At 37.8% G+C, this 26840-nt stretch overlaps 2 protein-coding genes across 4 annotated transcripts in view; both read left to right on the forward strand.

Moving 5' to 3' along the window:
* The first annotated feature begins 16156 nt into the window (after positions 1-16156).
* LOC148803650 (putative pectinesterase/pectinesterase inhibitor 34) lies at positions 16157-16567 on the forward strand. Its single transcript, XM_088897025.1, has one exon. It carries the CDS (start codon positions 16157-16159, stop codon positions 16565-16567), a length of 411 nt encoding a protein of 136 aa, XP_088753151.1.
* A 2451-nt stretch (positions 16568-19018) lies between these two features.
* Positions 19019-26840, forward strand: part of LOC104608617 (GEM-like protein 1) — a 37601-nt gene continuing 29779 nt past the window's right edge. For 2 of the 3 annotated variants that reach the window (XM_088890969.1, XM_088890960.1), the window contains exons 1-3: positions 19019-19487; positions 19679-19780; positions 23416-23687. In XM_088890969.1, coding sequence (XP_088747095.1) covers positions 19163-19487; positions 19679-19780; positions 23416-23687 — 699 coding nt within the window. In that variant the 5' untranslated portion in view covers positions 19019-19162. The remainder of the gene's footprint in view (positions 19488-19678; positions 19781-23415; positions 23688-26840) is intronic. The other variant, XM_010274654.3, reaches the window with a different exon arrangement.

The raw sequence follows: 26840 nt of genomic DNA on the forward strand, positions 1-26840 counted from the left end.
ATTCCACTGAGCCGGCCTTCCCCCCTAGCACCTGAAATCCTCTCGGCCCCACGACCGAAGAACTTCAAGACACCCGCACTGGAGACTTACGACGGGAATCCATCCTGCAATGTTATTTTAGGTCAACCCATCCTGCATGCACTATGTGTGGTGGTTTCAACCTACTATCTTTCAATGAAGTTCCCAACGAGTTGTGGAGTGGGGGTAGTATGTGGAAACTAATTGAAGTCATGGAAGTGCTACATCGTGGCACTGAAGGGAAAGGAAAATCTAGCAAACGACATCGAGCTGGAACCTCCCCCTAAGCACACCGATGAGCGAGCTGCACCGATGGAGGATACGGTCCAGGTCCCGGTCTCTGATATTGAAACCATGAAGACTCTCTAGATTAGCGCTTGCCTAAATGAACCGCTTCGATCGCAACTAGTAAGCTTCTTATTGAGTAACTTAGATGTTTTTGCTTGGTCGACATCAGAGATGCCTAGCATTGACCCTAGTATAATTACTCATAAACTTAATGTAGACCCTTTAGTCAGGCCAGTTAGATAAAGGAAAATGAACCTCGCCTCAGAAAGGTAAAGGGTAGTAGATGAGGAGGTTGGGAAGCTCCTCGCAATAGACTTTGTTAAGGAGGTCCAATACCCGAGCTAGGTAGCAAATCCAGTCCTCGTGAAGAAGGCCAATGGCATATGGTGCATGTGCGTCGACTACACTGACCTCAACAGAATCTGCCTAAAGGAAAACTTCCCCCTTTTAAGAATAGATCGCCCGATAGACGTGACCTCGGGGCACGAGTTGTTGAGCTTTATGGATGCTTACTCTGGTTACAATCAAATTCAGATAGACCTAGTCGACCAGGATAAAAATGCTTTTGTAACTGAGTTAGAGTTGTACTGTTATAAAGTCATGCCCTTTGGACTAAAAAACGCTGGAGCGACCTTCTAGCGACTTGTAAACAAAATTTTTGAACCACTTGATAGAAATAAATTAGAATGTTATGTTGATGACATGATCGTCAAGACTTAGTTCTCCTCCTCTTTAATTGATGATCTTAATTGCGTTTTCCAGATCCTAAGAAAGTTTAACATGAAACTCAACCTGAACAAGTGTGTCTTCGGGGTCACGTCGGGCAAGTTCCTTGGTTACATAGTAAACCGGCGTGGCATCGAAGCTAACCCAGATAAAATTCAAGCAATCTTAGATATGAGACCATCCCAAACCATAATAGAAGTACAAAGGCTAACCATCCGAGTTGCCTCCTGAACTGCTTTTTGTCTAAATCGGTTGGTCGGTGTTTACCTTTCTTCAAGGCCATTAAAAAAAGCGAGGACTTTGAATGGTCCAAAGAGTGCCAGCTCGCATTCGACGAGCTTAAAAAGTACTTAAATTCACCCCCGGTTTTAACCCGACCTAAACCTGGAGATGAGCTAAGGCTATACCTCTCAACAAACAATTAGGTAGTCAGCTCGGTACTAATAAGAGAAGTAACTAGGTCCAAAGGCCCGTCTACTAAATTAGCAAGGTTTTGTAGGCAGTTAAGTCCAGGTACCCCGACATCGAAAAGTTGGCCTTCGCTCTAGTCATTGCAGCTTGGAAGCTACGGCCTTACTTCTAAGCCCACACCATCATCGTCCTAACTGATAGACCAAAGCATGTCCTACAGAAGCCCGAGGTCTCAAGCAGATTGACGAAGTGGGCCATCGAGCTGAGTGAATATGACATTTGGTTCGAGTCACGCCCAGCCATAAAAGCTAAAGTCTTGGCGGATTTCGTTACCGAATGCATGTTCAACATGTTGACCCTGAGGTGGTTGAGCCAACCAGCACGTCGGAGGCATCAACCAGCGCAGTGCTTGTTCTGGCTAAGGAAGCCTTGGCCTGGGACGAGGATCCCTGGATCCTCCACATCGACGGCTCGTCTAATCAGTGAGGAAGCAGAGCCGGACTCATACTGTACAGGCCAAGCGAAGTGAAGCTGGAGTACGCTCTCTGGTTTGGATTCAAAACGTCAAACAACGAAGCAAAGTACGAGGCACTAATAGCCGGGCTGACATTGGCGAATGAGGTCGACATAAAGCACGTCGTGGTGTGTAGTGACTCTCAATTGGTTGTAAATCAGGTGAATGGTGAGTACAAGGCTTGGGAACCTACCATGATGGCCTATTTGGCCAAAGTGAGGGAACTTTTGCCCAGCTTCCACTCTTGGTTTATCCAGAAAATACCGAGATCAGATAATGCAGAGGCCAACACACTGTCAAGGTTAGCCAGCACCAACGACAATACTATGAGGATAGTGTACATCAAAGACCTACCTCGGCCTAGCATTGTTAGGGAGGTAGGAGAAGTCGCTCCCGTGTTGCAAGCAGAGCCGAGCTGGATCGACCAGCTTGTCAACTATCTGCTCCACGGGACCCTACCAGCAAAGCGCAATGCAACTCAGAGGGTAGAGCATCAGTTAGCAAGGCATGTTCTCATTGATGGGTGGCTGTATAGGAGATCCTTTATGCTCCCCTACCTGTGCTGCTTACGACCCTTAGAGGCGAGCCAAGTGCTATACGAGATCCACGAATGTCTCTATAGAGGACACTTTGGGAGTAGAGCGCTCGCCCAAAAAGCGCTAAGGCAAGGATACTACTGGTCTACTATGAAAGTGGATGCACTCAAGCTCATCCAAAAGTGTGATAACTGTTAGAGGCACGCTAACATACTTCACCAGTCCGTTGCCGACTTGAAGTATCTTACCAGCCCGTGGCCTTTCGCCTAGTTGGGGTTGACATCCTCGGTCCATTCCCACCTATAACCGGGCAGAGAAGATTCCTGGTCGTGGTGGTTTATTAGTGGGTGGAGGCTGAGCCCTTGGTGACTATCACAGTCTGGAACGTACAAAACTTCTTCTGGAGGAACATAGTGTGCAGATTCAGACTGCCAAAGGTGCTGATCTCCAACAATAGGAAGCAGTTCAAAAACATAAAGTTCTAGAATTGGTGTGCCGATATGGGGATCCAGTAGAACTTCACATCGGTGGCGCATCCACAAGTAAACGGATAGGCTAAGGTGACGAACAGAGCGATTCTCTATGGGCCTACCGGACTACCATCAAGACTGTGACGGGTAAGACCCCATTCAATTTAATGTACGGCACGGAGGCCATCATCCCAACTAAGATCGAAGTACGAACCCTGCGGCTTGAGGCGTACGGCGAGGAGGCTAATGACGACTAGTTGCAGACCAACCTCGACTTGATCGAAGAAGTACGCGACCTAGCCTACATCCGGGCTGTGACTTTCTAGCAACGGATAGGTCGATAATACAACGCCTGAGTCAAGCGATGCCAGTTCTAATTTGATGACCTTGTACTGCGGAAAGTGATGGTACCTGAGTCCAGTGTAGGTAAGCTCGAACTGAACTAGGAAGGTCCTTACAGGGTAATATGAGTTATTGGTGAAGGGTTGTACAAGCTTGAGACATTGGAAGGGAGGCAAGTACCCCATGCTTGTAACATTGACAACCTGAAGAAGTACTACCTATGAGCTCCAGAGTCATGCATCCGCAATATTTTTCTAAGTACAAATGACCACTCGCTTATGTGAATAGGTCAGACCGCAAGTCGGCTAAGTTATAGACCAAAGAGTAAACCACAAGTCACTCTAAAGTCCAAGGGCCATGGTGCCGAGCTGATAGTGACCTCAGTGCTAAAATTGAATAAGACACAGTCGCTTTCTAAGCATATGGGCAGCACGGGCAAACCTTATTTATGCCTCACTAGAGTATAGGCAGTTCGGGTCATATACCTTACCATGCATGTTCACCTCGGCTCACAGCTACTTTGGGTTACCCCTTACCATGCCTAGTTGTTCTAGAAGCTAGGCACCTTGAGAGAACCTACACTTAGAAATTTTGTAAGTAAAGTTGTTGTACGCGATGTGGAAGAGAAGAGTTCTATTTCATTACAAAAAAGAGAAAATAATTTGTACATCGATAAAAAAAAAAAGAGGAAAAAGTCTACTAAGTCAACCATGGAGGCTCAATCGATGATTGTTTGTACAAGGACGTCCAATAAAAGAGGCAAAGTTCAATCGTCACGGGCTCCTCGCCCCCACCTTCAGCAATCCCAAAGACATCTTTCACTTCCTTGGTCTCCATAGCATCCTCAACTGTAGCAACTTCCTCGGTATCCATGACCTGCTCGGTAGTGGTGTCCTAGCCATCCTTCTTCATGGTCCCCTCGTCGATGTCGTCGACACTTTTTTCCTTGGAGTTAGGGTCCTTGCCTGCCTCAAGCACCTACTCCGTAGTGACCCCGACGGTGGTGATGGCTCCGAGGTCGAGGTCGGGGAATGAACGCTTGGCCAACCAACGATGTAGCTTGAATCCCTTCCAAAAGGTAGATGTAGCGAGGTCCTACTTAAACTCATCAAACTTTGGAGAGTCTTTGTAGGCTTTAACAGCAAGCACCTCGACATCCTTTTTCCCTTGAGTAAGGGCAGCTTCACGCTCGGAGAAAGTGATCATCTGCCCCTCGTCCTCCTTCATTAGTCCCTCAATACAGTCATCCTTTGCCACCATCGCCGCCTCGACAACTTGAGCCTTGGCCTCAACAGCTTGGATCCTTATAGCTTTCTACTCGAAGTGCTTTGCGAGTGAATGAATCATGGAATTTGTCTGCAAAGAGATACAAAATCTGCTAAGTACAAGAAGGAAAACAAATAAAAGCATAGCAGTGAAATTGGAGATGTACCACCATGAGGTGACCTATTGCCTTGGCGGCCACCTCGGCAAGCTACAACTCAGCATACTTGGAGACCTCCTCGGAAAAAACTGCCTCCTTGCTCTTGTTGAGGGTGACCTAGAAATTCAATACGCTTTGGGCCTCCTTGTGGCTCGCGCTTGTAGTGCCGGCCTTAGGATGACTAGCCCGAGGCTCTAGAGTCTGGGTCTCCTCGGGTTAGTGAGGCGGTGACTTCTTCCCTTGGTCTTCCTCAACCAAGCCGATGACGGGGTCCTCCTCATCCTTGGTAGGTGCAGCAGGAGCAGTGAGCTCGATCACCGGTTTTTGATAAGAGTCACCTTGGAACGCCTTCCTCTTCTTCCTCTTCTTCATGTCGACAAAAAGATTGGACATTGGGATGTCAACCATGATACTTGTGAAGGACAAATAGGAAAGTAGCGCAAGGTAAAATAAACATCAAAAGAAAGCACAAGCACCCAAAGTAGCGACCTACCCAGGGGACTCAGCCCGGCCTTAACGAGCTTATCCTCGGCCAAGTAGTCTTCCAATTTCAAGTCGTGCTCCACCAAAAATCGCATCTTCTTCTTCATCTTCCTACTCAGTCGATCATCGGGGTCAGAGATACCTTTCCTTTAGTGAGTTAGGAAAGGCCACCCCCCATCGACAACAAGAGTGAAGTACCTAGTTTTCTAGGTTGGAACATTCGAGAGGTACTCATGGAGTATTTTGTACCCGGGATGATAAGCTATGTAGTAATTGTGTTTATCTATACCCTTAGGACCAGTAGGATTCTCTTTGATGGAACAAAGTGAGCTGAAAGTTTCAAGGTCCAAAGGGAGGTCATAGTCATGAAAGAGAGAGATGGTGTCGACCAAGGTACGAATCGAGTTCGGATGGAGATGGTTTATGGTGACATAAAAATAATTGAGGACTTCAACAAGAAAGGCATGAAGAGCGAAGTGGAGCCCGACAATCAAGTGTTCAGCGAAGACAGTGATTTCCTCATCCTCATGATTCCAAGGGAAACTTTCTAAAGGCAAGTAATATTCATAGTGGTCGGGGAACTTATACCGAATAGCTAGAGTACGAATCTACTTGGGTGTCATAGTGGAAGGACCAAAGGTGTCTAGATCTCGGGGTTTACGAGAGTGACGGGACGAAAATGCCTTTTTTCCAAAAGCCTTCCATTCTTGAACCGAGGTGTCCACCTCGGCCAGACTAGAATCTGAATTTTGGGCCGAAGTGACCATCTCGGCCAGGCCAGACTCCAAGTCTTGGGCCGAGGTGCCCTCCTTGGCCCAACCAAACTCCCCACTCTCATTAAAAAGGTTGTCACTACTAAACAGGTTGAAATGAAAGAAAGGAATGAACCAAAGCAAGGAAGAAGACTTACCTAGGGGAGGGAAACAACCTCGGAGACAAAAGAAAGACGACCATCCCAGAAATTAGCTCGCGACCTCCAGAATGAGAAAATTCGGAATAAGACAAAGTGAATGGGACCCCAAGGCCCCTATGTATAGCCGTTGTAATTGATCACGGGCAACTCAGATCAATTTGATCCAACGGCTCCCATAAAAGCCAGTCGTACGAATTTCAAGGTTGAAATTGGTTAAGCGCGCATTTTGATGTCCACAGAATTTTTAAATCCGAGTGATGTTCGTGCATCCCCAATATGCGACCTAACTTTGTGGTTGAGCTGGTTGGGTCATGATGGTTTGACCCTTAGACTGGACCTCAACAAGGACAAAAGACCGGGCCAAATCCACCCAGGCTTGTCATGAACTCCCGCACAGGTCAGTACCCTAGGCACGGGGAGTGGGGGCAATTGATGAGGGGTAATTTGGCCCGACCTATCAACACCTGGACATGTGGAAGTGATCTGCCAATTGGATGACAACTCAACATTCCCCACCACCTCAGCAAGCCATGTCAGCTCGGGTACCTTGGGCACCCCGGCCGAGACCGAGGTCCAAGCAGCTCACGATGGCCCGACCTGCTGAAGTGACACGTAGCCAACTTCTAGAAGATAGCCAATTGTCTCCGACCTCTTCAGGATCATGCCGCACGTCCGCAAGCCTTATCCTTATCCCACCCAGATCGGACAGAATCGATAAGCCTTATCAGCTCACATGGTGTCCACCTCCTAGAGTGGAATGGATTCCTAGTAGCACAGACTGGGGATCTCGGAGGTGTTTCATAAATCATACGACAACTCACCTATATAAGGGCATCAACTCCAACGACACAAGGTATGCACGATTTATTGCACATTAGCCTACTTGTAATCAAGCCTTCGGCTCACACACTAAGAGTACTAACTTAAGCATCGGAGTGCCCACACCGGGTAAGCCACCATAGGTCCTCTGAAGTATTGTTTCCTTGCAGTTCGATCGGTCAGCTAAGCGTCTGACATCCGAGATGCCTTCCAGCTAAGAGTATCCAGATCGCGCACCATCAGAACCTACTCTATCGACCTCCTCCCCAACCTCAAATCTTCCTTGTAAACAAAAATAGAAAACAAAGAGGGTTCGGTCTTAGTTTACCTGAATGATGTTTTGGCTAGTAGTTTGATGTTGTGGATAAGAATTCTAGGTAAGTCCGATGTATTTGGCGGGTCGAGATCAGATTATGGAGGTCAAATGAATCCTACTTCCACCTTCTAAGTACAGGTTGAGGATGACCTCTACAACTTGCCTAACTTAAGCTCACGAAATAAGGGAGGTCTTGGTCTACTACAGAATTTTGAGAGCGAGAAAAGAGAAGAAACCACCGGAAAATGGTGGAAAGGTGATGCTGAAGACAACAAACCCTTCACTAGAATCTAGTAGAAAATGAAGCCTTCGCGGATGACTAGGTGCTCTATTCTTCGTAAATGAGGGTAATGACGACCGAAGCAAAGAGGGGTGATTTTGTTGGGAAGAAATGAAGGAAAAATTATTAAAATGAGAGAAAGAGAGAAGGAAGTTGGGACAAATTAGTATTGCTGGGAGAATAGAAGGAGTGGCACCGTTGTTCAATGAAGGAGACAATGAACAATAAGAAATTCGAGAAGAAGAAGAAGAAGAAAGAGAGGGTGATCAGAAGTGAGGAGCCCTTGCCGCCGACACCTCCTCTGTTCGAACGAAGAAGAGGAGTGAACAGTCGATTAAGGTAAATTGGAAAGTTAGGTTTTAATTTATATGGGGAGTTAGTGGCATTTTTGTAATTTTATAAAATTTAGGGGCATTTTTGTAATTTCAGAAATTTAGGTCAAACCGGGTCCAGGGGTTAAACCATAGGGAGGGGTTGTGCAAGTGTGGGCCAGTGAGATTGATCGAAATGGAATCTTTTTAAATGGAATGGTAAATGAGGGCATTTTTGGCTGAAATTTCATAATGTGGGGTTTTCGGACATTTTGAATTGATTGGTAGGGTTGGATTGGCCCAACTAGGCTTAGATCAGGCAGATTCGGGAAAGCATTGGTTTGGTCGATTTAGGGCTTCGGAATGAAATCTTAGTGTGATGAAGGGGCAAACAAGGGCATTTTGGGCTGCAATTTTATAGGTGAGTATTTAAGGACAGTCTAAGATGATTGTTAAAGTCAGATAGGCCCAGATCAAAAGGATTAGGAGTTCAGTCAATCTGGAATCTTGAAACAAAATCTATGTGCGATGAAGGGGTAAAAAAGGTGTTTTAGGCTGAAACTTTACAGGTGGGTATTTGGAGGTATCAGGGATCTGTTTGTGATGTCTGATTAGTCTTGGAGGGTCAAGATTATATGAATTTGGGTCAACGGGATGTTCCAGAATGAAATCTTGGTTTGATGGAAGGGTAAATGAGGGAATTTGGGGTTAAAACTTTATGGGCAGGTATTTTGATGTATCCATAGTTTAATGGTGTGGTATGATCGTTTTGGATGCATTAAGATCAAGAAAATCTGGGTTCCGAGTGTTTAGACTAACAAGAAGCATCATAATGGAATCTTCACTTGATAAAGGGGTAAACAGAGGAATCTTGAGATGAAATTTTATGGGTAGGTATTTTGGGAGGTCTTTAGTCTAATGATTGTGTCTAATCTAATAGTTGAGGTGTAATGGGGGTTGATTGGGGCCATCAAATTGGTATTGGATATATTTAACGGTGAATTTAAGAGTTTTTGGGTTAAAAGTTGGGCTTTTTGGGTATTTGGACATTTCAAAGAGATCATAATAATCTAATTAGGTGTTCAAGGTGAATTAGGGTTTAGACAGTGAATCGAGCAAAAATTGAATGTTGACAATTACTAATAATATGAGAAAATTAGAGAATTGTACCTCTAAAGTCTTCAATGGGTTCAAATGTGAAAATATTTTTGTAGAAGTTGTAGAACGCTTTTTTAGCTTCTGCATCATAACATCAAGAATCATCAAATATCTTAATTGCACCAATCTTTTTACGGGCCTTCTTACGAGTTGCATTAACATGAAAATAATGAACATTCCAGTCATCGGCTGAAATCCACTTAGAATGAGTTCGTTAAGCCCATTACATCTCATCTTGATCAGCAAAATATGACTAGGAGCCAACTTGACGCTGCTCTTCTGACATTATAGATTCAGTGGGAGTGGCGCTTTACACTTGAAGTAGTAAGTCTTATATCTCCATTTTTCTTGATGAATTTCCAACTGTAAAAGTGCTTCAACTTTGAGTTTGAAGATGATTAACCAACTGCTTACATTTAGTGGACAAAGGGGAGCTTTGAAGAAGGTTGTTCCAATAGTGTTTTATCTCATCATAGTAACCATGTCTGTGGATCCAATAGGCTTTAAATTTTTAAGAGTTGGACTTTCTTCTATGATGATTACCCAAATCCCAAACTGAGTAAAATGGGGAGGTAGTCACTCCCAATTCAAGGCAAGTGATTAACATACACAAAACTATACTTGAAGTTCATCACTTTGCACATCAATACTTGCAAAGGTTGTGTTTGGTTGCAATGCAAATAAATTTCTATTGATGCAAAATTGTGGCAGTGCAATGAATGTAAATTCTGACCTATTTCTGTTTCAATTTTTAGCTTAATACAAATAAAGTAAATTAAGACTTGAAACAGATCTTTCAAGTCCCATGCATTTTTTGTCATTATAATACAAATGAAGTCCCATGCATTGTAATACAAATGAAGTAAACAAAATTAAATGGAAATTTGCATTTTTTTCATTTGCACTCCTATGCATTTGTACTAGTGCAAATAAAATTGCACTGCAACCAAACACAACCTAAGGAAATCAAATTCCTCAATCAATCATGTAGTGAACCTTAAAGTTCACCATTCACACAACCACCATGGTCCAAACTTAACCAAAAAAATCTTTCATCTTACCCATTTGAGTAACATGTGTTAATTGTTTCGTTGTCCTTCATACAAATTATTTAAGAGAAAAATTCTTAAACTTCCCTTGTTTATGACAATTGCCATCGTGTTAAATCGTAACAAAAGAACGAAACATCCATTTTGCCCTTAAGTCAAATAATTGGATGAAATATAAAATTACTTTTTTTAACCTTTAATTTAATAGATATGCACATGTTAATTCAAATGAAGAGAGCGCTAGAGTAAAGGAGCACCATCACCATCGCCTGCAACGGTTGCCATTGCAACTTCCGACCTGCCATACTTGTGCAGGCGCTGGCTCCAGTGCCGTCTCCGAATCTGGTGGATTTATGTTGTTTGGTGTTCGTCTAACCGAGGGATCAATCCATAAGAGTGTTAGCATGAACAATCTATCGCAGTACGAGCACCCTTCTGAGCCCAACGCCAACATTAATGACAGATACGCCTATGACGATGTTTGCCACGCCTCTGTTAGAAACCGTGAGAAATGACCAACCACCGATATGGAATCCCATAGTCTGTAGCCATGCAGAAATGACCAACTAGAAACCCCCTATCGAAATGAGAAGAATTTTGAAAGATGTTCAGCAAGCGACTTACAGTAGCGGAGAGTAGAGGGAATTACAGGGGAGTTCGGGGACGAAAATGGGGGAAATAGGTGCCATGGCTAGATATGTGAGCGGGGGAAGAAAACGAGAATTTGATGAGCAGCTTCGAAACGCCGGAGATGGCAGTCACCACCTATGACATCGCGGTGTTATAGTTTAGAGCGGTTGACGAGGCTCAATTTCCGTGAGTTGGCAGGCAAGCTTCATCGTCCTATGAGCTCAAATGTTGATGATATCTGGTCAGAAGCTCATGAGGCAATTTCACTGCTTAGAGTTAAGAGGGCCTCCATCATCTACTCTGTTCCAACAACCGTTGGGTTGTCGTAGATTCAAATTTGGGTTAGCGAAAGCTCTATTGGTGGAGCCACCTACTATATTTTATAGGGCTTTATTGTTGGAACCCATCGAATTGCCGCTACCATCGTTACTGCCATGAACAAGTATATTCCGATGAATCTTCTCTACAATTTTCTTTGATTTAACTCTATGTAACAAGAAATTCCATACAGGGACCATATTCCCCTAGTAAACTTTCTGGAGCGTATCTACTGATGGCAAGAACGCCTTGTTTGACAAGAGATACAGACCCTAGGGCTGGTACCCCATTTCCTTCCGAAGCCACTCCAATATAGCCTCTAGCTGTGAAGCCGAGATGCTTGAGCTATGCATTTTCTTTAGTAATCTCAGAACTTAAACTCTAAAGATTGCAATTAGGTTAACTTCATGAAAGGAAAATAGAAACGTGAACCCTAGATCGTAGATCTAAAAAATGGAGGATCCATGGATTTCTAACTACAGTTGGAACTAAATTAGGAAGATAACCTTAATAACCCTAATGAATTAAGGTGGGATAGATAGAAAAACTAAGTCTGTGTTTGGAAACGATGCAAATGGAGTGTAAATCCTGGTTCAGGGTAAATTTGCAATCTGGTTCACTTTTGCCTGTGTTTGGCAACATTACATTTATGCATTTACAAATAACAAATCAATGCATATCTAATAAATAAATAAATATATATAATATATATATATATATAGGCCAAAGCCCCCTATAGGTGGCTCATCTACATTCAGACACCTGTCATTCCAAAGATTTAAACAAAATGGATACGTGTCAAATTATGATTAATGGTAGTTCAAAAACAGAGCCTACTAGACATATGTCAAATTCTGATTAGTGGTAGTTCAAGAAAAAAGCCCACTAACATACAGAGTGGAGCCCACCACCAGGCAGAGTTGTGAGAAGTGGGAAGCTGCCACTTTCAATCATTTCCTAAAAAAAAAAAGGAAATTGTGCTATTAATTATTGTTTATTACTAAACTAATTAATTAAATCCAGCTATTAATTACTACTAATAATTACTCACTAGTAATAATTAATTATTGATAATGATTTCTTATACTGATTACTTATATTATTTAATTGCTAATAATAATTAATTAGTGATAATATTGCTCGTTATTAATTTGGAAAATAATTTCTTATAATAATTACTGATAATACTTAATTAATGATAATTTGTTACTAACAATATTGCTCATTATTAATTCGAAATAATAATTAATAAATATTTTCATAATGGTAATTAATAATTCAGAAATAATCATTTTATATTTATATTAACTCATATTAATTATTCTGAAAATAAATATTTAATGTTAATTATTTATATTATAATTATTATTATAAATCATAATTCATACATTTATATGAAAAAAATAATTATATTATTATAAGTAATTTTAATTAATAATATTATATTAATTAATATAATTATAATTAATTATTACTAATACTAATGATGATAATTATTACTTCAGAATGTTAATTAATTAATGATAATTAATAAGCATTTTAATAATGCTAATTATTAATTGGGATATAATCATTTTATATTAATATTAATTCATATTAAATATTTTATAAATATATAATTAGTGTTACTTATTTACATTATTATTATTACAAGTAATTATAATTAATACTATTATTAATCTCCAATAAATACTTCGTTTAGTGAAAGTTAAATTATAAAACTTTCAATTATTCAATATTGTTAAACTTAAAGAATTATAAAAGCAAACATTATTTTATGAATTAACTAAAAATAAAAATAAAATAGTAATAATAGTAGTAATAAGAATACTTTAATATTATTGATTTCAATAATATACTTATTATTATTACACACATAATAAGAATATATTATTAGTTAATAATAATATACTTATTATTATTACTGATTTCATAATTATTAATATATTATTAATATATTAATAATACTGATTATTATTAAAAAAATGTTAATAGAAAATTTAAATTACTTAAAATTATTTGCTGAAATAACCCATTTTAATTCGGGCAGATAATTAATTAGTAATTTTAATTTATTAAAATTACTATTTACCAAATAATTTTAATTACTCTTTGATTTAACGACCTTATTTTTGAATAATTGGTTTTTTATGTTCAATAATTGTTTTTTGCAAAAATCCAAATAATTTTTCATTTGCAGTGCTAACCATTTTATTTTTCTCTTATTTAGTTTTTCAAAAGATAAAAATATAAATTAATGATATTTATCTATTTTTATCAAATTATGTATTTATCAAGTTGTTGTCATTGATGATGACGATGATGATGAGTCAACTTTTTGAAACAAAGGGGTAGTAATAATAATTAAGGACTTCTAATTAATTAATTTCAGCTATTAATTACTAATAATAATAACTCACTTATAATAATTTCTTATAATAATTACTGCTAATACTTTATTATTGATGTTAACCAATTATTGATAATTTATTACTGATAATATTTCTCATTATTAATTCAGAATGATAATTAATCAGTGATAATCAATTATTATTTTCATAATGGTAATTAATAATTCAGAAATAATCATTTTATATTTATATTAACTCATATTAATTATTTTGAAAATAAATATTTAATATTAATTATTTATATTACAATTATTATAAAAAATTATAATTAATTATATTATTATTATCAATAATTATAATTAATTATTACTAATAATAATGATTTATGATAAAAGTTAATTACTGGTTATAATTACTTACTAATAATTAATTCCTTTATTATAACAATGATAATTATTACTTCAGAATGTTAATTAATTAATGATAATAAATAAGTATTTTCATAATGTTAATTATTAATTGGGATATAATCATTTTACATTTATATTAATTCATATTAATTATTTTATAAATATATAATAAGGGTTACTCTTTTACATTATTATTATTATTATTATTATTATTATTATTATTATTATAGGTAATTACAATTAATACTATTATTATTCTCCAATAAATATTTCATTTAGTGAAAGTTAAATTATAAACTTTCAATTATTCATTGTTGTTAAACTAAAAGAATTATAAAAGCAATTACTATTTCAGGAATTAACTAAAAATCATAATTATAACAAATTAATTACTTCATAATAATAATAATAATAATAATAATAATTTAATATTACTTATTTCTAAATCAATACACACGTAATAAGAATATAATATTAATAATAATATACTTATTATTATTATTATTGATTCCATAATTATTAATATATTAGTAATCTATATTACTCAATAAAGACATGGAATAAAAAAATATTCAAATTACCAATAAATGAATGAACTAAAAATCTATTAGTATTCTAACTGACTTGAATTTGACACATCAACATGCCCATAATTATAATTTCAACCTACATTTCCTATTTTTTTCTCCCAATTCCAATAATTCAAACATACCATTAATCATAAATTCTAAAGATAAATTCTAGCCAGTCTACGTGAACTGTGGGGAGCTTAGACATTAATTCCATAACCATGACTGACCAAAAGAAGTGTTGCCACCTAACTTGGAAGTGACTTCCATACTCAAGATGGTCCCATTATTCTCCTTTCTTTCATGTTTCCTTTGTTGGATGGGCTTTGGAGTCTTGATTATATTATCAGTTGATTGTAGCTGTACATGATAATGATTTGATTGTAATCAAATATTTTTCATCTCTTACTCCAGAGGATGGATGCATCTGCAAATGCTGTTTGGTATGGATTGTTTTTCTTAGCAACTCTTTGAATGATTTTCTTCCTTCTTTGTCTCTTTGAATGGATATCATTTAAATGCTTTTTATCCATTCATATGTCCCTAAATATTGGTGATATTGTTGTAAACATCCATCTAATTTTACTATTTTATAAATATATTAATGATTTCAAATTTGTTGATACTTTTTGGGGGTGGGTTGCTCAACAGGACATTGATTTTTTATTGTTAAATAGTAAATTTCAAATTAAATGATATTGTAGTTGCCCCGTACTTAGTATGGGGTCATTGTCTATATAAAACATGGTAAGTCTCTTAAATCAAATAAAGAGCCTTCCCTAAATTAAGTAAATAATACTAACAATTAATTATTTATAGAAATAATTAATAATAATAACAATCATCAAGTACTTAATTAAGTAAATAATAAAAAACAAAATAACAATCATCAATTATCATTAATGTTAATTAAAAGCATGCCCCATAATAATTACTGAATACATTAATTAAACCTTAAATAAGAATCAATATTTATTAACAGTCATTAATGTTTATTCTTAAATGCAAAATATGAATTAATAGATCTATTCTATAATAATTATACTCGGTTTGAAAAAAAAATATTATAAGTAATTATTTAAATAATTACAAATTTAGTTATTATTATTACTATATTACAAGAATTTTAAATTAAATACTAAAATAAATTAATAATAATAATAATGATAATAATAAGAATAAGAATAAGAATGGTTAAATTAATGTAATAAACGGTTCAAGTTGAATTTAATGACCTGTATAATTTTATGGGTTTGACACATAAGGGTCAATTTATGTGGACCCATAGATTGTATGAATGTCTTAAAAATGGCAATTTATAAGTAGTAATAAAAAATGGTAATAAAAATCATTAATGCTTATTCATATATATATATATATATTAACTTCCCCGTACTTAGTACGGGGTCATTCACTAGTTTACATTGATAATAAGATGTAAAAGTACATAAATAGAAAAGAAGTAAATTTGCATTCAAGTGGGCTTTTGATAAAAAAAGCATATGCTTTATTGAAATTCACGTTTGCATCCACTACAACTAAAAGCTTGTTTGGTAAGAAGGTAAATTTGTCAGTGCAAAACTAACCCAACTTTGCAATTTATATGAACCGTTTTACACTCTACATATTTGCATTCACACTTGATTGCATCGTTTCCAAACACAGCCTAAAGAATGTGATTTTTTCACCCGCAATTGAACTAGAGGAGACATTTTTATAAAAGCAACGAGACACTAGAAGCCCCAAACGTGACTAGTGAACTAACGACATGTACTCTCTCTTTGCTAGGATTTTTCTTGAGCTCTATGAGAGATTTACTCCATGGATCAGCTCTCCCTCTTGCTAAACTCCAATTCACCACCAAGGCATTGTAGTGGGAAGCCAGTCAGAACCACCCAAGACGTGTTGACATGGTTGAGTGCAATATTGACAAATCAGGACACTTGCGTTGAAGGACTGAGCAACATGAATGGATACACGAGGAGCCAGATGGAGAACCGGTTGAAGGATATGACGGGGCTAGTGAGCAATTATTTGGCCATCTTCGCGTACTCGGGAGGGGACCAAGACTTCTCCGACGTTCCCATACAGAAGTGGTGGAGATTGATGGAAAGCAGTAGTGATTTTCATAAGGAAGATGACATGCCAACGTGGTTAATAAGGAGAGAGATGAGGTTGTTAGAGATACCGGTGTCATCGATTCAAGCAGATAGTTGTTCGAGATTACAATAGTCACTGCCAATGACTTATGGCAAAATCAAGGCATTTTTTACCATAAAAAGGTAAGGGTATTTTGAAAATTATAAATCATGTGATGTCACATGTGAACGGTTTATGACAGAGCATTAACGGTATGGGAGGTTTTAGACAATTGTCAGAAACAATAGGAGTAGCGCAAGACATTAGTTAAATAGTGGGGTATAATTAGTCAATTAGCTAAATCATAAGGGTAATTTAAGAAATTTGCCAATTATTCAAATAGGATCCACCTTCTAACTTCCTTCTGTTAGAACATGATTTTTTTTATAAGTTGCAATATCAAGGGCTGATTTTTTTCTTTATTTTTTTTTATAATCTAAAGTACTAGTTATAACATTTAGATTTATGAAACAGATGTATTCAAAGTGATAAATTTGTAAAATGTTCTCCTTTTAGATGGTATGATAATTCAAATAGTTCAACCGCATTTAGATGCATGAAAAAAAAGAAGGGCTGATTCTACCTACGTAGCTCCCAAAACTATGTCAAATCTTTATTTATTTTCAATAGGGGTGCAATTTGAGCAGCCCAATCCGAGCCCAAACTGATCTAACTCACAAATTTACATGGGTTGAAATCTCATTTTTGGTGTTTGAGCTTGGCATGAGCCCAAAACCTCAGGCTTTTTCATTTTTTACATAGGCCCAGGCCTAATCCTTTGTAACTTTGAGCACCGCCTGACTATACATGTATACAAGCTTTTTATCTCATAATTTTAAATTATTGTGCTATAACTTTTAAGTACATTGGGCTAATTGGTCTAGTGAGCCCGATTGCCAACTGAGTGTATAAAATTTTTGTTCAAACTGGGCTTGAATTGGACAGATTAGACTTGACCTCATTTGGCCTAAAGTACTAGGGTTTGTTGGGCCTAAAATGGCCTTAAACCCAATCCAGTTTATACCCCTACTTTTCAAATATTAAAATTCAATTTCACCAAACATCACATTAATTTGGTTGAACTTCATATATTATACCATTTAATCATATAAATTGCCTTTATTTTAACTAGTGGAAGGACATATACCATGCTTGCTGTACTTCTTTAAATGCCTCCATTCATTTATTGGATTTAAAGGTTGAAATATTTATAAACCATTAATGACAAATATTAATATTTGATGCTATAAAGTATTCTAATTTAAGTTTTTTTATGTTAATTACATGAAGCCAAATTAAGCATAAGGAGAAAGGTTTTAAAAGGCTAAGGGCAGAGGCAAGGCGGTTGGGTGTTATTGGGGCGAGGCATAAGCCTCGAGCATAAAAAACAAAAAAGAAGTATATAATCCATAAAAAATAAAAACATGAAAAACATAAAACTAAGATTTTATATGGCTTGTTTGATATCTTAGACATTGGTTAGAATCTTATTAGAGTAGGGTTTTCCCTTAAATTTAAGCACCATAAGAACAATACCATGTAAATTTCAGTTCAAGGATACGAATTAAGAATAAGGAATTTTAGTTTTGTTTCTTGCACTTGTGTACATTAGTGAAGAGTGACCACCTATGTGATGCATACTTTAGAATAAATAAATTATAAGAATGGGTAAATGGAAAAGTAAGTAAGAATAAAGTATGAACAATAGAACATGTTATTTTCATATATATATATATATACATTTATGATTTTATTTGTTATTTTTATATTTATTTATTTGATCAATATGTCAATACATATAAAATAAGGTATTTTTTTTCTTTTCTTGTCTTAAATTTCCATTTTAACCCAAAATAATCTTTCATATTCAAACAACATTAACTTGCGGGCTTCAAAAAAAAAAAAAAAACAAACATTAACTTGCTAAATAGTTGAGGCTAATGGCCAAAGGGATAACGTCAAACAATTCAAGGAGTAAGCTTTGATGGTAGAGTCTAGGCTACTAAAGACTAGGCCAGGCTTTTTTCAAGCTTCAACTTCGCCTCAAGGCTTAATCGTTTGGCTCTTTGGCCTCGCCTCAATAGCTCTTTTAGAACAATGAGTGACCACTCTACAGCCGCACATCGAGAACATCTCCGGTGATATATAACATAAAAAGTACGAGACATGTTCCGATTGTGCGACTGCATTGTGGTCTGGGTAGCGGATCCCAATTTAACGGGCCTTATATCTCTCATACGTTTAAGCATTTTAGCATGCAATGAGTATGCATTCGTGTGGAGTCTAGATCACAAGATCAACATCTCATAGCCGCACATCGGCAACATTTATCGTACTTTTCGTTGTAATTAACAGATATTCCCGATGTGCGGCTGCGTTGTTACTAGAGTTCAGTGGAACAGATGCAGCAGGTTTGGGCAATTAATTCACACACCTGATACCCCGCCTTCGCCGAAAAAAGGGCCCACGATTTCCTCTCGCCCCTTTGGAGGTCGAAGTAAGGACAAAAAAATTTAAAAACACATATAAAGAAAAAACGTACGAACCTAGAGAAGAAGCTTTGCATCATTGCAGAATCAAACTTCACAGAAATCCAAATTCCCACGAAAAAACATCACTCCACGTTCACACCAAAATTAATTCAGTCACAAGGGTTTTCTTCTCCATCTTTCCTCTAACTCGGGGACGATGGATAAACGCTCAGGTGATCAATCCGACACAAATAAATTGGAGGGGGAGCATTCTTCGGAATACGCGCCGTATCCGAAACTTGATCCGGAAGATGTTGCTCCCCCCCCGCAGGAGAACGGGGACGGGGGCACCTCGGTAGTTGGTTCACAATCTCATCCTTCGACAAACAATAATAAATCGACGTCTCCGGCGCCACGGAAATCGGTCAGTTGGAAATCCGAATTGACCAGCGAGACCACCCCTTCTTCACTCCCTGAAAATCGTGCCACCAATTCTTACGTTTCTTCTTCACCTGAGGCGTCGCCGTTATCGTCCGTCAAGAGTGAGTATTCCTCCGTTCACGTTTTCCATCGCAAGTTAGGGTAATTGCAATTCTAATGGTTATTATTGCTCATAGGATTATTATTCTTATTTCTTTCTGAGATTGAAGCCATTCGTATTCTTTGATTTTCCTTAATTGGATATTGCATTTTTCTTTCTTTTTATTTCTGAATAATACAATGTTCTGATCAGAGACAATGGATACGGTTCGCGATGCGCTTTTGAGGTGGCGTACGAAGGTGGGAGAAACCTCCAAGGCCGCAGAGGATCTGGCCGAGAACGTTTGGCAACACTGTGAGTTTCTCTATTTTCAATTCTCTTTATTGCCTTTAGTAGAATCGACTAAACGTCAACGAATAATCGAAGTTGGCATTTTTTTTCTTATTCTTGTGCGCAAAGCTGGCATGCTTTTCCCCCACGATTGGAAGTGTGCATTTTGAAAGAACTAAGTTAGCCACTGAAATGTGTTTTTAGTTCTCCAATAAATGGAGTCGGAATGATTTCTTTTGGATCGTGATGGAGATCAACAAAAGTAAGGAACACTTAATTGTAAATATGGGGAACATTTGCCTGTATAATCTATATAAAAGCTTTCAATAAGAAACCTTACTTGTTGGGATATGGAAGATGGCAAAATTTTGGAATTTTACAACTGTAATATTTCAGCCATCTCAATTCTTAGACCATAATATTTCCGACCTGTTAATTCTATCTTGGACTATTCTTTGAGGGTATCTTTTTATTCCCTGCCTGAAGATTTGCTGCCTACTGTTGGAAATGTTAAAGTTCTATTTGGAGAATACACAAACCTGATGAACTAGAGGCTCACACGCTTGGGTTTCAAGCAATATTTGTGCTTCCAATAATGTTGAGACATGTGCTTCTACAGCTTTGGTGGCTTTAATGCCAGAAAGCCTGGAAATTTGATCTGGGAAGGCTCATTATTACCTTATTGATTTTTCAGAATGTAACTTAATGTAGTTGTGGGGAACAAGATTTGGTAGCACAGCAGTTGTCATCTCCTTTGGGGTTTGTTGTAATCTCCAAGTAGCCATTTAGGATGTTTGCAAGTTTGATGTAATCGGATCTTCTCATAATAAGGATAATTTGGAATATGATTGCTTGGTCTTTTCTCAATGTATTAAAGTATGTAGGAGAAGAATAGCAGGCAGGATGTTTGATAGTGCAATTTTTTTTGTGGAGTTGTGATGTGCACACATTTTTGCTGGTTTTATGTGATGTTTGGGGTTGGTTTTCTTTTCTTGCCATGTTTGAATTTTAGGGGTGTCAATCAGTAAATTGTTACCAAGTACCTGACCTCAATCACCAAGGAAGGGTATATGGGTCCAAAATATTGGATGTGATCAATATTTCTTGACATCTTTTAATTAGATAATGTGTCCAATTTTGGTTTAGTTAAAAGCTGCACATAGATACATTAGTATATGAATTCTAGAATTTATTGAAGCTAAATGTAACTGTTAGATCGAATACAATAGGAGCCTTGTTCATTGCCTTAATCTTCTGAAATCCAGGGCCCCTGCCTTTAGATTGCTAAGAGTTATCTAGTGAGTTTGTCTGTTCATTTGTCCTTTGTTATTAATAAATATTGCAAGAGTCAGATTAATGAATTGAAGTGACTCCAAAGGGAGTTAAAGGAGAGAGTAAGAGACATTAATGCATGCTTGAAGTCATTACCGTGCATGTTTTGGTGGTTGCTAACCTAAAGTTTGCTTTTGAAGTGTTCTTATTAATGGTACAAGATATTATTTTACTCGGATTGCTGCATGTTGCCCTTGAGTTATGACAACTTGGCATGTATAATGTGCTGAGTTGTGACTGCATTGAAATCCTAGTGTTATTTCTGAATGTTCTCTTTTGTGAATACTGGTCTAGATATATCCTTTGAAAGACCAATTTCCGGCCCTTTGCTATCTCCACCTTCAAAAATGAACCAGTTGCCACTTTCCTTGTACCCTCGAAATCAACTTCTGGGTTTGGATGGAACTTGGGTTTGAGAAGAGTTCTCAGGGAAACAAAATTGGATAGTACCTTAACTCTCATGTCCATTCTTGATGGGGTTTTCTTGGAGCCTACAAAAACAGATAGCAAGATCTAGACTTTGTCTCCTTCAGGCTCCTTTACTTGTGCCTCCTTCCTCAAAGCCCTAATACAACCGACAGTTCCTATTGGCTTGTCATTTGCATTCCCTGCCAAAGAAGTGTGGTGTCAACCTATACCTCCGAAGGTTGGGAGTTTCTATTGGGAAGCTTTCCTGGAAAGAGTCAACATAGATGATTTGATTCAAAGAAAAAGACCCGATATTTGTTTATCTCCTCACTGGTGTGTTCTTTGCAAAGCTGCTGGTGAGTCTGGTTACCACTTACTAATATCTTGTGATTTGGCAAAAAGTATTTAGGAACGGTTTGTTTCTTTGTTTGGGTGCAGGTGGATTTCCCTAATGAATGTGCAAAGTTTGTTCAATTCCTCTTCTATCAACTGCCCAACAAAAAGGTTAAGGATCATGTGGAGATGTGTGAGAGCTGTTGTTTGCTGGACTATATGGGAAGAAAGAAACTCAAGGATTTTTTCAGAAAAGGAGAGAAGGTTGGAAACTATGCTAGAAGTAATCAATACAAGGGTAATACATTGGTTGAATACAATGGACTTGTTCACAGATTATTCAACGGATGATATGTTAAGAAAATGTAAAGAAATTGCAAGTTCAACCTCAGTTAAGATGATCTCGAATCCCACCTGGAACCCTCCACCTCTTGGTTTTATCAAACTAATGGCAGCAGCATGGGGAATCCAGGGCCTTCGGGTATTGGGGGGTGCTAAGAGATGAGAAAGGGAATGTAATAACTATGTTTTCTGGCCCAATTGGAATGGGAGACCTTTGAGGGCTGAGGTGTTAGCAGCTTTGGAAGGGGTACAAAGGGCTAAAGACCTGAATGTCAAGAAACTGATTATAGAAGGAGATTCTGAGATTGTAGTGAACTGGCTAAAAGAAGACACCTCTAAGCTTTGGAGCTACAGCAATGAAAAGAGAAAATTCAAATGGCTGATCAAGAACATGAAAGTTCAGTGTACTTGGGTAAAGAGAAATGCAAGCTCCTTTGCTGATGGATTAGCTAGGCAAGGGGTGAATAGGGATTCTGGTTTCTGGGATCAGTTGTAATTGTTCTTTTCTTTTTGGGTGCCTGCCCACTTTCTTGGGCAGTTAAGATACTTTAGGTCCTCTACTTTGTAAGCTTATTCCTATTTATTGAAATACTGGTCTAGATATCCAGTTTATACTTCTAAAAGATAATTTTACATGCATTTATTACCATTATCAGGAAATCTTGAAACTAGAAAGTCTAACCATGCCAGACACTTGTGTACATCACCATGTTAACACTTATGGCACGTCATGTACCATCTTGATGATGCTCCAATCTGAAGTGACCAAAATACCTTGGCACCTACTATTCATAAGCTAGATATCATGAGAAAGGACACATTCAGTGAGGAGGAAACACTTTTTCTTTTTTATTTCTAGTATACTTTAGAATTATCTATGTAATTGAATATTAATCATGTGTTTCTCTTCCATGTTTTAGAACAGACACCTGTGGAAACTTGAGTACTTGGCACCCCTACCTTGTTCCAAGGTAGCACAGGTTACTGTTAATAGAAGAATTCTAGGTTTGGAAAGATGTCAATCTTAAGTGTGCTTACTCAAATTCTTGGCAATACTGTTTCATCCTGTGTTTCCATCATATATTTCTTATTTTTCTGGAATATTTTCCAGTTTGTTTCTGAAGTATTTGCTAATATTTTTGTTAGTTCTTGTTTTTTGATAAATATTTTTGTTAGTTCTTGTTAATTAGAAATTTCCTTTTTGTATCATAAGCAACTATGCTGACAGCCTGCTGATAAATCAGTGAAAACAGGACCCAGTATTGCTGATGCTGCCATGGGAAGGATTGCTCAGGGAACCAAAGTTTTAGCAGAAGGTGGTTATGAGAAGATCTTCCAGCAGACCTTTGATACAGTTCCTGAGGAGCAACTTCAAAGGTCATATGCATGCTACTTATCAACATCAGCTGGTCCAGTTATGGGAATTTTGTATCTCTCCACAGAAAAACTCGCATTTTGTAGTGACAATCCTCTTTCATATAAAGTTGGAAACCAGACTGAGTGGAGCTATTATAAGGTATTATGCTCTCTGCATGCTTTCTCAGTTTATGGGATAAACAAAGCTTATGAACAGAGGGTTCCACCTCGCTATTTCTGTCTCTATTAGCTACTGAGCTTTCTTTTAATTGGTAGTGGAAAAACATTTTTCATTAAAATATAAATTGTGCAGGGCATAGATGATTGTGGATATGAAGTTATTAGTTCACCAAAAAACAAACTAAACAAAGTAAAAACTACATGGAATTTCCCTTAGTATAGTTTCAGTCCCAACTAAAGCTTCCTCTACTTAAAAGTTAGTTGAGCGGTTAGTTCAAACGACCACAACACTTCCATGCAACCCCTCCAATAAAACACAAACATGCTATTAATCAAATGTAAACCAAATCACCCAGTGAGTGCATTTATTTCAATAAGTTCACATGGTCATTGTACTTTCTTGCAACTTTATAATAAAACACAAAAATGCTAACAATCAAATGTAAAATCAAATCACCTAGTGAGTGCATGCCTTTTTCCTGAAAAAATAAAGACCACCTGTAAGGTGTACTTACTATGACAATCAAGAATTACCAAGATAGCCTAATATGTGTTGTGATGTATTCACATGTTTGCAATAATTTCCTGTTACTCTCCAACAAAACATTAACTTGCTATCAATCCAAAGAAAAGTCAAATAATCTAATGAGTGCATGCTTGGGTGATTTGATTTTGGTGAGTTCACGTGGACACGACACTTTTTTTTTTTTGTGATCCTCCAATAAGTAACAAACATACTAATAATCAAATTTAAAACAAAGCTACCTTGTGAGTGCATGGTTGAGTGATTTGGTTTTGATTAGTCCACATGGTCACAACACTTTATTGTGATCTTCTAATAAAACATAGACATTCTATTAATCAAACGAAATACCAAATCACCCAATGAGCACATGCCTGTTGTTGCTACCTTAGGTAATACATGAACTAATTGCTATTATATGAAGAAAAAGAGCGACTATTTCTAGGGTCCACTACTTTACTAGGAATATCAAGAAATATGAAGTTAGCCTAATATGTGGAGTGATGAGTTCACATAATCATTATACTTTGTTATGACCTCCAAAAAAGCATAGACATGCTATAAGTCAGTCAAAGAATAAACCAAATCACCCAGCGAATGTGTGCCTTAGTGATTTTGTTTTAATGAATTCACAGGGTCACAACAACTTCTTGCAACCATCCAATAAAACACAAGCATACTATTATGAATCAAATGAAAAACCAAATAACCTAGACCTCAAAAACATTGAAGCTGCTGATGGTTTGGTGTTAATTCATCATTGGTGCCCCTTGTCGAATGAGTGGTCGTCAAATGAAGGAACTCTTACTATCTAGCTTCGTGGAAGCAACTTTCTACAGAGTTGCTTCAATCCTGTGAGGGTTTTTGGAGGCGTATAATACAAAGGATTTGAAAGCGGAAAAAGCTTCATATTGTCAGAGTTAAAGCGGAGATGGTTCTGAGGACATTCCAGTTGCTCATGGATGGACTATGGTATAGGGTCTGGATAGCATCGGGAGCTGAAGTGATGCTATTGTGTGGGAGGAGAGAGAGGAAGATGATGTGGAAGGTTGGGTGAGATGTGGTGAAGGAGAAGGCAGAGACCAGAGAGTGGACATGTGGCAAAGAGGTGGTTAAAGGCAAATGATAAAGGGTTTCTTGAGAAGGAAACCCAACAGTTTCTTCAGGGGAAAGCAAATCAACAGTATTATTTGTTTAAGCAGTTGAGGATCTTAGAGTTGCAAGATTGAATGACCAAGAAATCATGTGCAGAGGCTTTATCAGCCGGAGAAACCGTGCCCAACAAGTTTAGTGGACAGGTGGAAAATTTTAAAGTCTTGGGTAATGTGCGGCGGGCGTGGATCGGGTCAGATCAGTTTGACCCAAGGAGAATTTTAATTTAATGGCACATGACTCTATTATGAGTCAAGTGCCTCGTTCCTTTGGGGCTTTGGGGGATGGTAATTGTGGTGTATCATCGTCTCCCTTGACCAGAATCCCCCCCAACAAGCTGGTCTAGTGACCTCTGTCTGAAGAAAACTAGACCGCTCTAGATGGATCAAACCCAAAATGCAATAGGGATTTGAGGGAGGACTCTGACAAAGACAATGAATGGGAGAACATGGAACTTGATTGCAATGAGGAAGTAAACCAACCCTCTAGCATTGGAAGTCTTGATTTGACCAAAGCTCAAAAAGGGTTGAATGATGATGATTTGGTTACAAAGATTTTGTTTGAAGAACACTCCTCGTTTGTTGCTGTACAGTTGAAGGATTGTGGTTCTGTTGAGGTCTCTATTGACTACGATGTGTTCGTGACTGTGGTTGGGGGAACAAAATTGATGACCAAGTTAAGAGCCAAAGGATGAGTGGTAAGACGGGAGTTCAGATGTATCCATTTGGAAAGCAAAGAAGCACACAAGGGATACAACACTTTGTAGTAGAACAGGGCTCACTTCCGAAAATTTCCAATCGGCTAGTGCTTGTCGAGGACTTGGCTTATGATAGAGTTGAACAGGGAGTTCTTAACCCTTCTCCTTCTGTTGTCTCTGAGTTTTGTCTCCCTATTGCATCTCAAACTAATGCTTACTCCACTGCTTGTGTGTCCTCTACTGTTCTTGTAGATCTGGTTGTTGCTCAAAATCCCTTGGATGCTGAAAATCATGTTTCCACTACGCTTGGAGATGAATTTGAGCTAGGAGGTTGGGGGTTAGTGGGGAGAGGAAGGTAGAATCACTGATTCGGTGCTTGTTAGCAAGGCTAATCTTATGGTTGAGGATGTGAGGGAGACAATCAACTTAGATGCATAGGCTACAGAGAGAAACAAGCCCCCCTCGGAAAGTAAAGTGAAAGTCCAAGAAGTTGGTAAGAGACAATGGGATTCAAGGGGTAGCTCAATAGGAAAGATGAAGAAGTCTACTTTAGGGAAGTCGTTAGTGGTGAAGGCGTTTGCAAGAAAGGAAAAATGAAGGGGAAAGGGAGAAGAAAAAAGAAGAGCGAGGTGGAAAATCTGATAAGCGAAATAGTATATGATAGAGAGGAGAGCAAGAGGAAAGAAATATGAATGGGGGGCTTTTAATGGGATTGGAAGTTGTGGGTTTCAAGTTTAGAATCAACATGATTTTAAATTGGA

This window comes from Nelumbo nucifera, chromosome 1, assembly GCF_055504915.1.
Source record: "Nelumbo nucifera cultivar China Antique chromosome 1, China Antique-T2T, whole genome shotgun sequence".
In the NCBI taxonomy this organism is placed as follows: domain Eukaryota; kingdom Viridiplantae; phylum Streptophyta; class Magnoliopsida; order Proteales; family Nelumbonaceae; genus Nelumbo; species Nelumbo nucifera.

Excerpts from the sequence above, each read along its gene's own strand:
- LOC148803650 (XM_088897025.1), top strand. The coding sequence starts at position 16,157 with ATGGATCAGCTCTCCCTCTTGCTAAACTCCAATTCACCACCAAGGCAT.